The sequence below is a fragment of the Platalea leucorodia genome (genome assembly GCF_965183815.1).
Source record: "Platalea leucorodia genome assembly, contig: HAP1_HAP1_SCAFFOLD_59, whole genome shotgun sequence".
Classification (NCBI taxonomy): Eukaryota; Metazoa; Chordata; class Aves; order Pelecaniformes; family Threskiornithidae; genus Platalea; species Platalea leucorodia.
Window position 1 is genome coordinate 477,065 of NW_028121451.1, and position 12,978 is coordinate 490,042.

The following is a 12,978-nucleotide window of genomic DNA, read 5'->3' on the forward strand; positions in this document are numbered from 1 at the left end:
GGGAGAGGAGGCAAGGGGACTTGCTCAGAGGAAGGGAGGGGATCATACGGAGGTTTCTGAATTCTCCCTCCCACAGCACTTCTGGTTTTAGTTTCCTCTCATTCCCAGATCATATCCCTGCTGCCTGGAGATTTTCCTGCTGGGAGGTGTTTCCCTGTCCCATGTCTTTTCCCTGTCAGCACTCACAGTCCCCCTCCCAACCTCTGTGCACTCACCTTGGCCCGACAGAAACCTGCCTGTTTGCAGGGCACTGGCTGGGTGCGTGTTCCTGTTTGCAGGTGGAAAAGGGCAGGTCAGAAGAACCCTGATGGGTCCAGCAGAGGTGATGCTGGTGCTGTCCATAGGCAGAGCAGTGGCTGAGGGCACATTAGGAGGCTCCTATCAGACTTACTGATCACTTGCTCAGCAGTCTCCGTGACTTTTTCAAAGTTGTCAGATCCTTTTCCCTTTATCCCTTTTTCCACTATCACGCCACTTCATGTAGGAAACTGAAAACACAAAGTGAGGAAATCTTCGTTATCTTTATGGCACTCTCTGCCAGGACCTTCTCCTTGAAACATCCCTGAGGAAATATTCTGGGGGTAACTGGAGCTGTGAGCAGCCCTGACCCATGCAGCACTCTCTTGACAGCAGAAGGACCCTGCCCTCCCAGGGGTCCCTTCTTCCACCCACAGATTCTCCCCACAGCGCCGTTGGGAGCTCCCCGGGCAGGCTGAGCACTGACCCTGGCACACAGAGCGCTGGGGCACAGGGACCCTGCTCTGAATGACAGCCCTGGGCATCCCTGGCCGTGCACCCGGCTTAACATCCTTGCAGTCATCCCCAGCTGAAGGCAGCCATCATGCCCTGTTCCCCTGATGGTGCAGCAGGGAAAACCTTCACTGGAACATGTCTTCTCCTCTGCACTAGAGAAGCTGTGAGAATCCTCCTTAAAGATCCCACAGGCTGTGGGATGTACCAGCTTTTGGAGATCCCTCCCGCAACTGCAGCTTCACTGCCCTGCTTCCAGAGACTTACCATGTCAAGGGCTGTGAAGATTTCTCCCACAATGAGCTCTCGGCATCCTCCCACTCCACACTGCCTTTAACCTCTCTCTGCCTCGCTCCTCTCCCCTCAGTGCCTGCAGGCAGTGCCCTCAGCCCTGCTGCCCTTTGCAGAGGAGCTGCTCCTGGGCAGAGCTGTCTCTCTGCAGGGCTGCCCACTTGCCATCAGCTCCCTCCATCCCAGGAGCCCAGCCCAGCTCAGCAGCAGAGGCCCAGCCCAAGGCACCACTTTCTCTGCCCCTCTGGGCTCCCTCCAGGTGTCCCTGGGGCTCTAAGGGCTGACAGCTCCTGAGAGGCAGCAGGGTCTCTCCTGGGGAGCGGGGGCTGACACAGACTGATGTCATCACTTACTGTCCCTCTCTGAATGCTGGAGAGATGCATTTTAGAAGTGGCATTTTTCCCTACATGGTGTGGTGGTCTACGAGAGGTGGAAATGTTCCCGTCCCTTTACCCCTCTCCCCATCACATTGCCAGGCGGGACACCTCGGCAGTGACAGGCAAAGATCATTTCCCCCCCAGCGCAGGGAAGGGATTCAGCAGAGCCCACAAGGTGTCTCCTCTCTGGTGAGGAGGCCAGAGACTGCAGTGGGGTCCAGATATCCCCCATGCACCCCACAGACCCACAGCACCTGAGATTCCTCTTGCTTCAGCACAAAATAGGTGCCTGCAGACCAGCCCCTGCCCTGAGCACTCACGGGGATCCATGGGGATGGGGGGTGGCAGTCAGCTGCTCTCACACAAAGTCCTGGTGGCATTTGAGGTGCCAGGGGTGGTCCAAGACTTGGGGATGTGTCTGCAAGCTCTGATGGAGCATACCTGGGACACCCACACCTGCCTGAGCATCAGCTGTGGGGCTGGTGGGAAGGGTCCCTTGGCCACCTCACATTACACCCAATGTTTAGGGCATCTGAACGTCTGTCAGACTCACATTTCCATGGCAGCTGCTGGACTTTCAGCTGACCAAGAGGAGGAGTGCACGAGAAGGAGGGTCAGATCTGTCTTGCAGCACCATCCACTGCACTCCCTAGAGCTCAGCTCACTGCAAAATTCAGGCACGTGCACATCCCTGCAGTGAAGGCACCTACCTTGTTTCAAGGCTCTGTTTTAAATGGCATCAGAAAGGCCTCTAGTGCCATGCCAGGGGAGGCTGGGGTGCCCAGTGAAACTGCCTGTGGCTGGCAAACATGGCACAGGACCTCCAGGAAAGCCATGTCCCACTGGAGTGGGGTCTGGGCAGACACAGCAGGGCCTCCCAAAGGAGTCCGGTGCCTTTGTGCCAGCACCTGAATGCCAACACCCCAGCAAGGAGGCAAGGTCCATCTCGTCTACACCCACATGTGCTGCAAGACTGGGAGACGCATCACACCAGGGTCTCCACTCATGTCCCGGTACTCTCAACCCCTAACAGTTCTCTTCTCCCCTCTCCTCTACCCACCTACCTGATGATACTGAAAAAACCCCATGCCACTGATGTCCACAGGCTGGCTGGAGTGCAGGCTTACCTCACCTAGGGACTTTCTCAGGGGTACCTTGTGTTCCTGGAGATTGGCACAAGGTGCTGCCGAGTCAGCTCAGGCAGCAAACTTCTCTCTTGCAAGGCCATCATGGCCCAAGTCTGCGTTTCTCTGCCTCAGAGACTGCAGGGTTTGTTGTCTTCATGAGCACCTCATTTCATCATTACATTGCCACCTGCCATCCTTCCCAGCACATCTTTGCTCTGAAGCAAAGCCTTTGGATATGCGGGGTCCTGGGTGCTTGGTTCCAGTTTTCTCCATGAGAAGCCTTTGCTGAGCTGCTGCAACCGGAGTGTGCACCAATGCCCTCAGCCTGGGACACAGGCAGGAGCATCTGGAGCCCCTTATTCCATCATGGAGCTTCTGAGGCAACCACTGCGGTGACGTGGTGGGACAGGTTGCACAGCGTTGGGTCTCTCATGGTTAGATACAGGCTCTTTAGGAGACACTGAGGGTGATTGATGAAGGTGGGAGAATGAGACCGGGGCATGCCCTCTCTGAAGGATGGGGCAGGTCGAATGTATGGTGGGGCAGAAGACAGGCTGCATGAGCATTTGTGGGTGAGGAACAGAGGAGAAACCAGTGAAGGTGACATGAAGGTGGGAGTTAGAACCACTCAGTCAGGGTGAGGAAGGGGACAAAGTCTTCTGTAGGCAGCCTGAGGAAGTCCCCAGATCAGCGACAGTTGCACTCACTGGATGGGCAAAGTGCTTGGGTGCAAACAGTCCCATGGGGTCTGGGAGAATCTCGGGGTCAACTTCTTTTCCCAGCTGCCAAGCTGGCCGAGAGGGTGAGTCAGGGCTGGTCAGGAATGTTGAAGTGTCAGCCTTGGCTGTGGTGACCATGAAATAGTTGCATCCCCGTTCCCAAGGGATGTAAGGCAGGAGAACAGCAGAGCTCAGGTTTGGGATCTCTCTCTGAGAGAAGCAGACGTTGCCCTGCTCAGAGCTCTGGTAGTACGAGATCCCATGGAGAGGAAGCTCTGAAAGGGAAAAATCTACAAAAGCTGAGAGGCCTTTAAGGACATGTTCCTCCGGGCACAGGAAGGGTCTGTCCTCATATGCAGGGAAACAACCCTTCACCTCAGGAAACCCACTGAGCTGAACAGGAACCTCATGGCTTGAGGTCCTGTGCCAAAGGTAGCACGCAGGAGGTGGAAGCAGGGAGAGGCTCCAAAGGAGGAGTTTAGAAACGTTGTCAGGAGAAATAAGGATTGTGTTAGGTGAGTCAAAGCTCCCCAAAAGATCAAGCTTGCAAGGGATGTCAAGGGGCAACAACGTAAGCTGCTACATCTTCCTTAACCATGACAAAACCACAGAAAGGTGAAGTGGGCCACTGTTGAATTTAGGAAGAGTAGATGCAGCTCGGTCTGAAGTACATGATGTCTTCTTTTCCTCTGTCTTCACCAGCAAGTTCTCCCAGGTCTTTGTGCCCTCAGGCAGGACTCAAGGAGGAAGAGAACAACCAGCAGTGGATGAGGATCAAGTCAGGGGCTCCTTAAGCAAACTCACCCCTTCGGAGTCTACTGAGCGGATGGGCTGCATCCAAGGGCGCTCTTTCTCTGCTGTCCCAGGATGGGCTGTTAGCAAGCAGAAGGCCAAGGGACATGACACTGGAGAGTGATCCATGACACCCTAGCTGAAACACCACGTGTCAGGTTTAGTGCAGCAGCCAAACGCAGAGGCATATGGAAATGTGTCAGGGTCCTACTGAGCACCTTCCTTGGTCCTAGGCCAGTTGGGAAGTGGAAGAGGGAAAGGGGCTGAGCAGCAGTGATCCCTGCCTGGCTGGGTCTGCTTCTCACCCTGACCAGCATGGCCACTGCAGGGCCACCCCATGGCCCCAGGGCACCACAGTCCCCTCGCTCTGCAGAGCAGCACCGCCAGCTCAGGGCCCTGTGGGGAACGTGGCCAGGGGTGCAGGAACGGCCGGCCAGGCCAGCATGGACACACTGATGTGGGGAAAGGCTCTCTGGGGAGAAGGGGTGTCCAGGGAGAAGAGCAGGGCACCATGGCTGTGGAGGGGAGAAATAAAAAGAGCACCCCGTTCCTGTGCCCAGAGCTCTGCAGCACCCTGTGGCTGGCATTGCCATGGGGCCAGCCCAGACTGGGCTGCTCTCCTGGGATAGGATGGGGAGAGGGCAGAGGAGGTGGGGAGAGCTGGGGAGGGGCTGGGCGGGAAAGTTCCCAGGAAACGAAAACACCAGCATACAGCTCAGCTGTGTGAGTGTGGAGGGTGGGGGCACGCAGCAGTGTCCTCACACGGCCAGGCCTGGCAGAGACCTGAAGGGCCAGCAGAGCAGGACCTGCTCTGTGCCATCGTCCCTGCACACCGTGAGCAAGCTGCCCCAGGGCGATCATCACAGACCTCCACCTATTCTCTCTTCAAAAACCTCTCCAAGGGAAAGATTCAGTGAGCCATAGAATAAATCGTGTCTGAAGAGAGCCCTGAATATCATCTTGCCTCACTCTCTGCTCAAGGCAGGGTGAACCAGATGAGGCTGTTCAAGGCCTACGCCCAGCTTTGCATCATCCAGAAAGGAGCTGAAAGTGCGCTCCATCACATCACACAGGGGGATAATAAAGACATTCCACAGCGTTGGCCCAAGTGCTGGTCACTGAGGGATGCCATCAGCAGGTGGCTGCACAGAGGACTTTGTACAGCTGGTGACATTTGGGCTTGATCATCCATCCAGCTTCCCACCCAATGTCCACTGCTTCAGCCCAGGTAGCACTAATCTGGCTATAAGGACACCACAAGAGACCAAGGCCTTGCAAAATTCCATGTACACAACACGCCTTTCTTTCCCCTGCCCTTTTTGGTTCAGCAATCCCTTTCTTGTCCTTCAAGTGCCTGGAAATGGCTGCAGCAGTATTTGGCCCATCCCCTTCCCAGGGACAGAGGTAGGCTGACCAGCCTGTAATTCTGCCAAATCTTGTTCCTACCCTTCTTGAAGATGGGATCGGCGTCTGCCTTTTCCAGGGACCCCAGAACTTCTCTGATGGCTCTGGCACTTTTGAGAGCACAATCCAGAATCACGGGCAAGGGTGACTTAGCAGACAGGAGCCCTTGCAATGAGCCTGTCCCAGGCAGCTGAGATGAATCTCGCTGGGCCAGTGGGGTTTGTTCCTGGAGTCACACACAGAAAGGGCAGGGTTCTGTCGGGCGTCCACATCTGAGCTGGCCTCATGGACTCCTTATGCACCCAGGGGTGTTCAGAGACACAGTCTTTCCCTCTTACACACAGAGGGAGGGCGCTGAAGGAGTCATAGGGACTCTCTGGCCTGCTGCTGCCACTGCCAGAGGCTGGGAGGCACCTCAGCCCTGCGGTGTATCGCCCTGCTCTGCACTCACCTGAGATGCCCCTCGGCATGAGGAATGGACCCAGGGACCTCGGCTCAAGGAAGCACATCCCAGTGCTGCATTCAGGTGGTTTCCCAGGGGATGTTACTCCCAACGTGAAGCGAACCTCAAGGCACTGTGTGTCCCACAGGCCTTCATGAAACCCCAAGGAAGAGATGATGGCATTTGTGCTCACTCAGGTTCATCTCATCTCACGTACATGATGTGCATGCTTACATCTCCTCTGTACAACGCAAACATGGACTTCTGACCTACTCCTTTGGTGACCTTCCATGGAGGGATAAAGAACCTCTGCCAGCTGGGGTGAAAGGCCAGTGCTGGCAATGGTGGTTGTGAGGGGCTAGTGCAGGATGATTGCCCTGGGGTGTCCAGCGAACACAGGCACAGACCAGACCCTTCTCTGCTGGTCCTTCAGGTCTCTCTCAGGAGGCCTGGCTGTGTGAGGACGCTGCTGTGGGCTGCAACCCTGCACACTCACATTCTTTAGCTGTACATTGGTGTTTTCATCTGCGGGCTGCTTTCTTGGGCATGTTCTTGAGAGAAGCTTTGGAGGAAGACCTAAGCCTTCAGGCACTGCCCTGAGGAGGTCACCCTTCTTTATGGAAATGCTGTTATGGAGGCCAGCTCTGTCACAGAAGTGCCCATTGCCTGTCCCTGCCTGCGGTCACAGGACTACCACGCAGCACGACTGTGACCAAGCTGCCAGAGCACTCAGGGCTGACACCAACGCAAGGGATCAGAAGGAGAGTGTGGAAGTGGCAAGAGAATAGCTCTGGAAGACCAAGCGATGGTGCTCCCTGGCAGTGCTGCCATGCTGGGACTCTTTTCCCCTCCACCCATGCACACAGGAACTGTCCTTGCAGCTCCAAAAAGCCCTTGGAAGAAGGATATCAGGAAAAAAACTGTTGCTGCAGGGTCCTTTATTTTCTTTAAAAACACAGGGAGCAAGGCTCCTCATTTACACAGCCACTCGGTCAGAAAAGCAAAGCAGACAGTGAATTAGAAAGAGGATGACAACATTATCACAACAAAAAAGCGACCGCCAACAACAAAAAACACAGAAGAAAGGCTGGGCCTGTAACGTGCTACAATATAACTGCTATGCAGAAGCACTTTATTGCTTCAGAAAACCATCTAGTTATCAGTTTCCACACTGCACGCTTGAGGTCCTGGTTCCTCATGCTGTAGATGAGGGGGTTCACTGCAGGAGGCACCACTGAGTACAGAACTGCCACCACCAGATCCAGGGACGGGGAGGAGATGGTGGGGGGCTTCAGGTAGGCAAACATGGCAGTGCTGAGAAACAGGGTGACCACAGCCAGGTGAGGGAGGCACGTGGAAAAAGCTTTGTGCCGTCCCTGCTGTGATGGGATCCTCAGCACGGCCCTGAAGATCTGCACATAGGACAGCACAATGAAAACAAAACATCCCAAAAAAAGAAAACCACTAAATACAATAAGTCCAATCTCCCTGAGGTAGGAGTGTGAGCAGGAGAGCTTGAGGATCTGGGGGATTTCACAGAAGAACTGGTCCACAGCATTGCCTTGGCAGAGGGGGAGTGAAAATGTACTGGCAGTGTGCAGGAGAGAATTGAAGAACCCAGTGCCCCAGGCAGCTGCTGCCATTCTAAGACAAACTCTGCTGCCCAGGAGGGTCCTGTAGTGCAGGGGTTTGCAGATGGCCACGTAGCGGTCATAGGCCATGATGGTGAGAATGTAATACTCTGCTCCTACCAAGAAGACAAACAGAAAGAGCTGGGCAGCACATCCTGCATAGGAGATGGCCCTGGTGTCCCAGAGGGAATTGGCCATGGCTTTGGGGAGAGTGGTGGAGATGGAGCCCAGGTCAAGGAGGGAGAGGTTGAGGAGGAAGAAGTACATGGGGGTATGGAGTTGGTGGTCGCAGGCTACAGCAGCGATGATGAGGCCGTTGCCCAGGAGGGCAGCCAGGTAGATGGCCAGGAAGAGCCAGAAGTGCAAGAGCTGCAGCTCCCGTGTGTCTGCGAATGCCAGGAGGAAGAACTGGATGATGGAGCTGCTGTTGAACATTTGCTGTCTATGGGCATGGGCACTGTCCAAGAAGGAAAAAAACAGTGACAAGTTAAGGGAGATTTCTCCGAGCAAAGTCAAAACAATATCTCATACACCCTCGCCCTGCTACATGCAGACACCCTTTTCCTTTTCTAGCAGACCTTCCTTCAGCTCTGTGGCTGGAGCCCTGGTTGGTGCTGGCTGAATGTGCCATGAGGAGCAGGGCCTCTGCCCGCTGGCTGCCGAGGGGTCAGCCCTGCTCTGCAGCAGTGGGTTCATGGGAAGAGTGGGGGCAGGGGCCAGTCCTGGTGTTCGACCTTCTCTCATGAAACTGCTCCTAGTGCAGAAGGGGCTGTCAGCTTCTGCACTCCCAGTGATAAGGAACTGAGGTGGCAGAAGGCAGTCTGAGAGGTTGGGGTTTTTTACAGCTCCTCCTCCCCTCGTACCCTGGGGAGTGTTCTTGGATGTCAGAAAGCCTCAGCATTTGTGCTGCACTCAGGGAGAACAGAGGGAGTCCTGCGAGGCAGGAGGAGTGCCTGTGGCTTAGTGCAGAGTGAGGAGAGCCATTCTTTTTATCCGTCTTGTTCCCAGCTTCTCTGGGCTTGCACCTTTCTGAGCTGGAGGGTGATCACACTCCCATACTACCCTGAAAAGCCACCAAGCGCTGCTGTGAGCAGAGGTATCCACTGCAGACCACTAAATTTCTCACCCTCTCCTAAGGTCTCAGCACCCCACTTCTAGCCAAGGACACACATAGCTCATTTCACAAACCCAAAAGAACGTTCTCTGTCATAGCATCTCTGATCTTCTCCATGGTGCCTTCAGATAACACAAAGGTGCTATAGGGCAGGTTTGCATCCTGGAGGGAAGCTCACAGCTTGGAAGGAATCCTCAAGGCAATAGCCAAGTGTGCTAACGATGGCATTTGAGTAAGGGAGATTCAGCTCATACCCCAGCCCCACAGGCTTCATTGCCCACAGCGCCACAGGTGAGATGAAAGCTGGGACACTTGTTCCCATGGACACAAATGCATGAAAGGACCCACAAGATCAGTGTGTGACTCTGCAGCTGAAACTCCACCTCCCCAGAGAGCCTGGCAGCAAGAACAAGATAACAGTAGCAATAACACAGACCAGTGGAGGAACAAGGGAAAACACAGGGAGGGTGTGGCTGAGAGAGGCCAGGGCAGAGGCATTGGGGCACTCAGACAGCGTTCCCCTTCCCCAGCTGTGCACGCCACCTCCCAGACACCACCATTGCCGGGCAGCTGCTCTCAGCCCCTGTGCTCTGCAGAGGGAACTGGGCCCACGGCTGGAGAGCTGCACCACGGCTCTGCTGGAGCTCTGGCTGCAGAGGAGGTGGTTCACGCCTTGGAGCCCCCAGCCCTGAGGGCAGAGGCTTTGGTGGGTGGGAGAGGAGGCAAGGGGGCTTGCTCAGAGGAAGGGGTCTGCAGTGGAGGGGATCTTACAGAATTTTCTAAATTCTTCCTCCCACAACATTTCTGGTTTTACTTTCCTCTCATTCCCTCATCATCTCCCTGCTGCCTGGAGATTTTCCTGCTGGGAGGTGTTTCCCTGTCCCATGTCTTTTCCCTGTCAGCACTCACAGTCCCCCTCCCAACCTCTGTGCACTCACCTTGGCCCGACAGAAACCTGCCTGTTTGCAGGGCACTGGCTGGGTGCGTGTTCCTGTTTGCAGGTGGAAAAGGGCAGGTCAGAAGAACCCTGATGGGTCCAGCAGAGGTGATGCTGGTGCTGTCCATAGGCAGAGCAGTGGCTGAGGGCACATTAGGAGGCTCCTATCAGACTTACTGATCACTTGCTCAGCAGTCTCCGTGACTTTTTCAAAGTTGTCAGATCCTTTTCCCTTTATCCCTTTTTCCACTATCACGCCACTTCATGTAGGAAACTGAAAACACAAAGTGAGGAAATCTTCGTTATCTTTATGGCACTCTCTGCCAGGACCTTCTCCTTGAAACATCCCTGAGGAAATATTCTGGGGGTAACTGGAGCTGTGAGCAGCCCTGACCCATGCAGCACTCTCTTGACAGCAGAAGGACCCTGCCCTCCCAGGGGTCCCTTCTTCCACCCACAGATTCTCCCCACAGCGCCGTTGGGAGCTCCCCGGGCAGGCTGAGCACTGACCCTGGCACACAGAGCGCTGGGGCACAGGGACCCTGCTCTGAATGACAGCCCTGGGCATCCCTGGCCGTGCACCCGGCTTAACATCCTTGCAGTCATCCCCAGCTGAAGGCAGCCATCATGCCCTGTTCCCCTGATGGTGCAGCAGGGAAAACCTTCACTGGAACATGTCTTCTCCTCTGCACTAGAGAAGCTGTGAGAATCCTCCTTAAAGATCCCACAGGCTGTGGGATGTACCAGCTTTTGGAGATCCCTCCCGCAACTGCAGCTTCACTGCCCTGCTTCCAGAGACTTACCATGTCAAGGGCTGTGAAGATTTCTCCCACAATGAGCTCTCGGCATCCTCCCACTCCACACTGCCTTTAACCTCTCTCTGCCTCGCTCCTCTCCCCTCAGTGCCTGCAGGCAGTGCCCTCAGCCCTGCTGCCCTTTGCAGAGGAGCTGCTCCTGGGCAGAGCTGTCTCTCTGCAGGGCTGCCCACTTGCCATCAGCTCCCTCCATCCCAGGAGCCCAGCCCAGCTCAGCAGCAGAGGCCCAGCCCAAGGCACCACTTTCTCTGCCCCTCTGGGCTCCCTCCAGGTGTCCCTGGGGCTCTAAGGGCTGACAGCTCCTGAGAGGCAGCAGGGTCTCTCCTGGGGAGCGGGGGCTGACACAGACTGATGTCATCACTTACTGTCCCTCTCTGAATGCTGGAGAGATGCATTTTAGAAGTGGCATTTTTCCCTACATGGTGTGGTGGTCTACGAGAGGTGGAAATGTTCCCGTCCCTTTACCCCTCTCCCCATCACATTGCCAGGCGGGACACCTCGGCAGTGACAGGCAAAGATCATTTCCCCCCCAGCGCAGGGAAGGGATTCAGCAGAGCCCACAAGGTGTCTCCTCTCTGGTGAGGAGGCCAGAGACTGCAGTGGGGTCCAGATATCCCCCATGCACCCCACAGACCCACAGCACCTGAGATTCCTCTTGCTTCAGCACAAAATAGGTGCCTGCAGACCAGCCCCTGCCCTGAGCACTCACGGGGATCCATGGGGATGGGGGGTGGCAGTCAGCTGCTCTCACACAAAGTCCTGGTGGCATTTGAGGTGCCAGGGGTGGTCCAAGACTTGGGGATGTGTCTGCAAGCTCTGATGGAGCATACCTGGGACACCCACACCTGCCTGAGCATCAGCTGTGGGGCTGGTGGGAAGGGTCCCTTGGCCACCTCACATTACACCCAATGTTTAGGGCATCTGAACGTCTGTCAGACTCACATTTCCATGGCAGCTGCTGGACTTTCAGCTGACCAAGAGGAGGAGTGCACGAGAAGGAGGGTCAGATCTGTCTTGCAGCACCATCCACTGCACTCCCTAGAGCTCAGCTCACTGCAAAATTCAGGCACGTGCACATCCCTGCAGTGAAGGCACCTACCTTGTTTCAAGGCTCTGTTTTAAATGGCATCAGAAAGGCCTCTAGTGCCATGCCAGGGGAGGCTGGGGTGCCCAGTGAAACTGCCTGTGGCTGGCAAACATGGCACAGGACCTCCAGGAAAGCCATGTCCCACTGGAGTGGGGTCTGGGCAGACACAGCAGGGCCTCCCAAAGGAGTCTGGTGCCTTTGTGCCAGCACCTGAATGCCAACACCCCAGCAAGGAGGCAAGGTCCATCTCGTCTACACCCACATGTGCTGCAAGACTGGGAGACGCATCACACCAGGGTCTCCACTCATGTCCCGGTACTCTCAACCCCTAACAGTTCTCTTCTCCCCTCTCCTCTACCCACCTACCTGATGATACTGAAAAAACCCCATGCCACTGATGTCCACAGGCTGGCTGGAGTGCAGGCTTACCTCACCTAGGGACTTTCTCAGGGGTACCTTGTGTTCCTGGAGATTGGCACAAGGTGCTGCCGAGTCAGCTCAGGCAGCAAACTTCTCTCTTGCAAGGCCATCATGGCCCAAGTCTGCGTTTCTCTGCCTCAGAGACTGCAGGGTTTGTTGTCTTCATGAGCACCTCATTTCATCATTACATTGCCACCTGCCATCCTTCCCAGCACATCTTTGCTCTGAAGCAAAGCCTTTGGATATGCGGGGTCCTGGGTGCTTGGTTCCAGTTTTCTCCATGAGAAGCCTTTGCTGAGCTGCTGCAACCGGAGTGTGCACCAATGCCCTCAGCCTGGGACACAGGCAGGAGCATCTGGAGCCCCTTATTCCATCATGGAGCTTCTGAGGCAACCACTGCGGTGACGTGGTGGGACAGGTTGCACAGCGTTGGGTCTCTCATGGTTAGATACAGGCTCTTTAGGAGACACTGAGGGTGATTGATGAAGGTGGGAGAATGAGACCGGGGCATGCCCTCTCTGAAGGATGGGGCAGGTCGAATGTATGGTGGGGCAGAAGACAGGCTGCATGAGCATTTGTGGGTGAGGAACAGAGGAGAAACCAGTGAAGGTGACATGAAGGTGGGAGTTAGAACCACTCAGTCAGGGTGAGGAAGGGGACAAAGTCTTCTGTAGGCAGCCTGAGGAAGTCCCCAGATCAGCGACAGTTGCACTCACTGGATGGGCAAAGTGCTTGGGTGCAAACAGTCCCATGGGGTCTGGGAGAATCTCGGGGTCAACTTCTTTTCCCAGCTGCCAAGCTGGCCGAGAGGGTGAGTCAGGGCTGGTCAGGAATGTTGAAGTGTCAGCCTTGGCTGTGGTGACCATGAAATAGTTGCATCCCCGTTCCCAAGGGATGTAAGGCAGGAGAACAGCAGAGCTCAGGTTTGGGATCTCTCTCTGAGAGAAGCAGACGTTGCCCTGCTCAGAGCTCTGGTAGTACGAGATCCCATGGAGAGGAAGCTCTGAAAGGGAAAAATCTACAAAAGCTGAGAGGCCTTTAAGGACATGTTCCTCCGGGCACAGGAAGGGTC

General features: G+C 55.5%; 1 protein-coding gene across 1 annotated transcript; it reads right to left on the reverse strand.

Moving 5' to 3' along the window:
• Positions 1 to 7,005: 7,005 nt before the first annotated feature.
• LOC309603362 (olfactory receptor 14C36-like) lies at positions 7,006 to 7,968 on the reverse strand (the record flags this gene model as incomplete). Its single annotated transcript, XM_082338229.1, has 1 exon — positions 7,006 to 7,968. One exon carries the CDS (start codon positions 7,966 to 7,968, stop codon positions 7,006 to 7,008), a length of 963 nt encoding a protein of 320 aa, XP_082194355.1.
• Between the last annotated feature and the right edge of the window lie 5,010 nt (positions 7,969 to 12,978).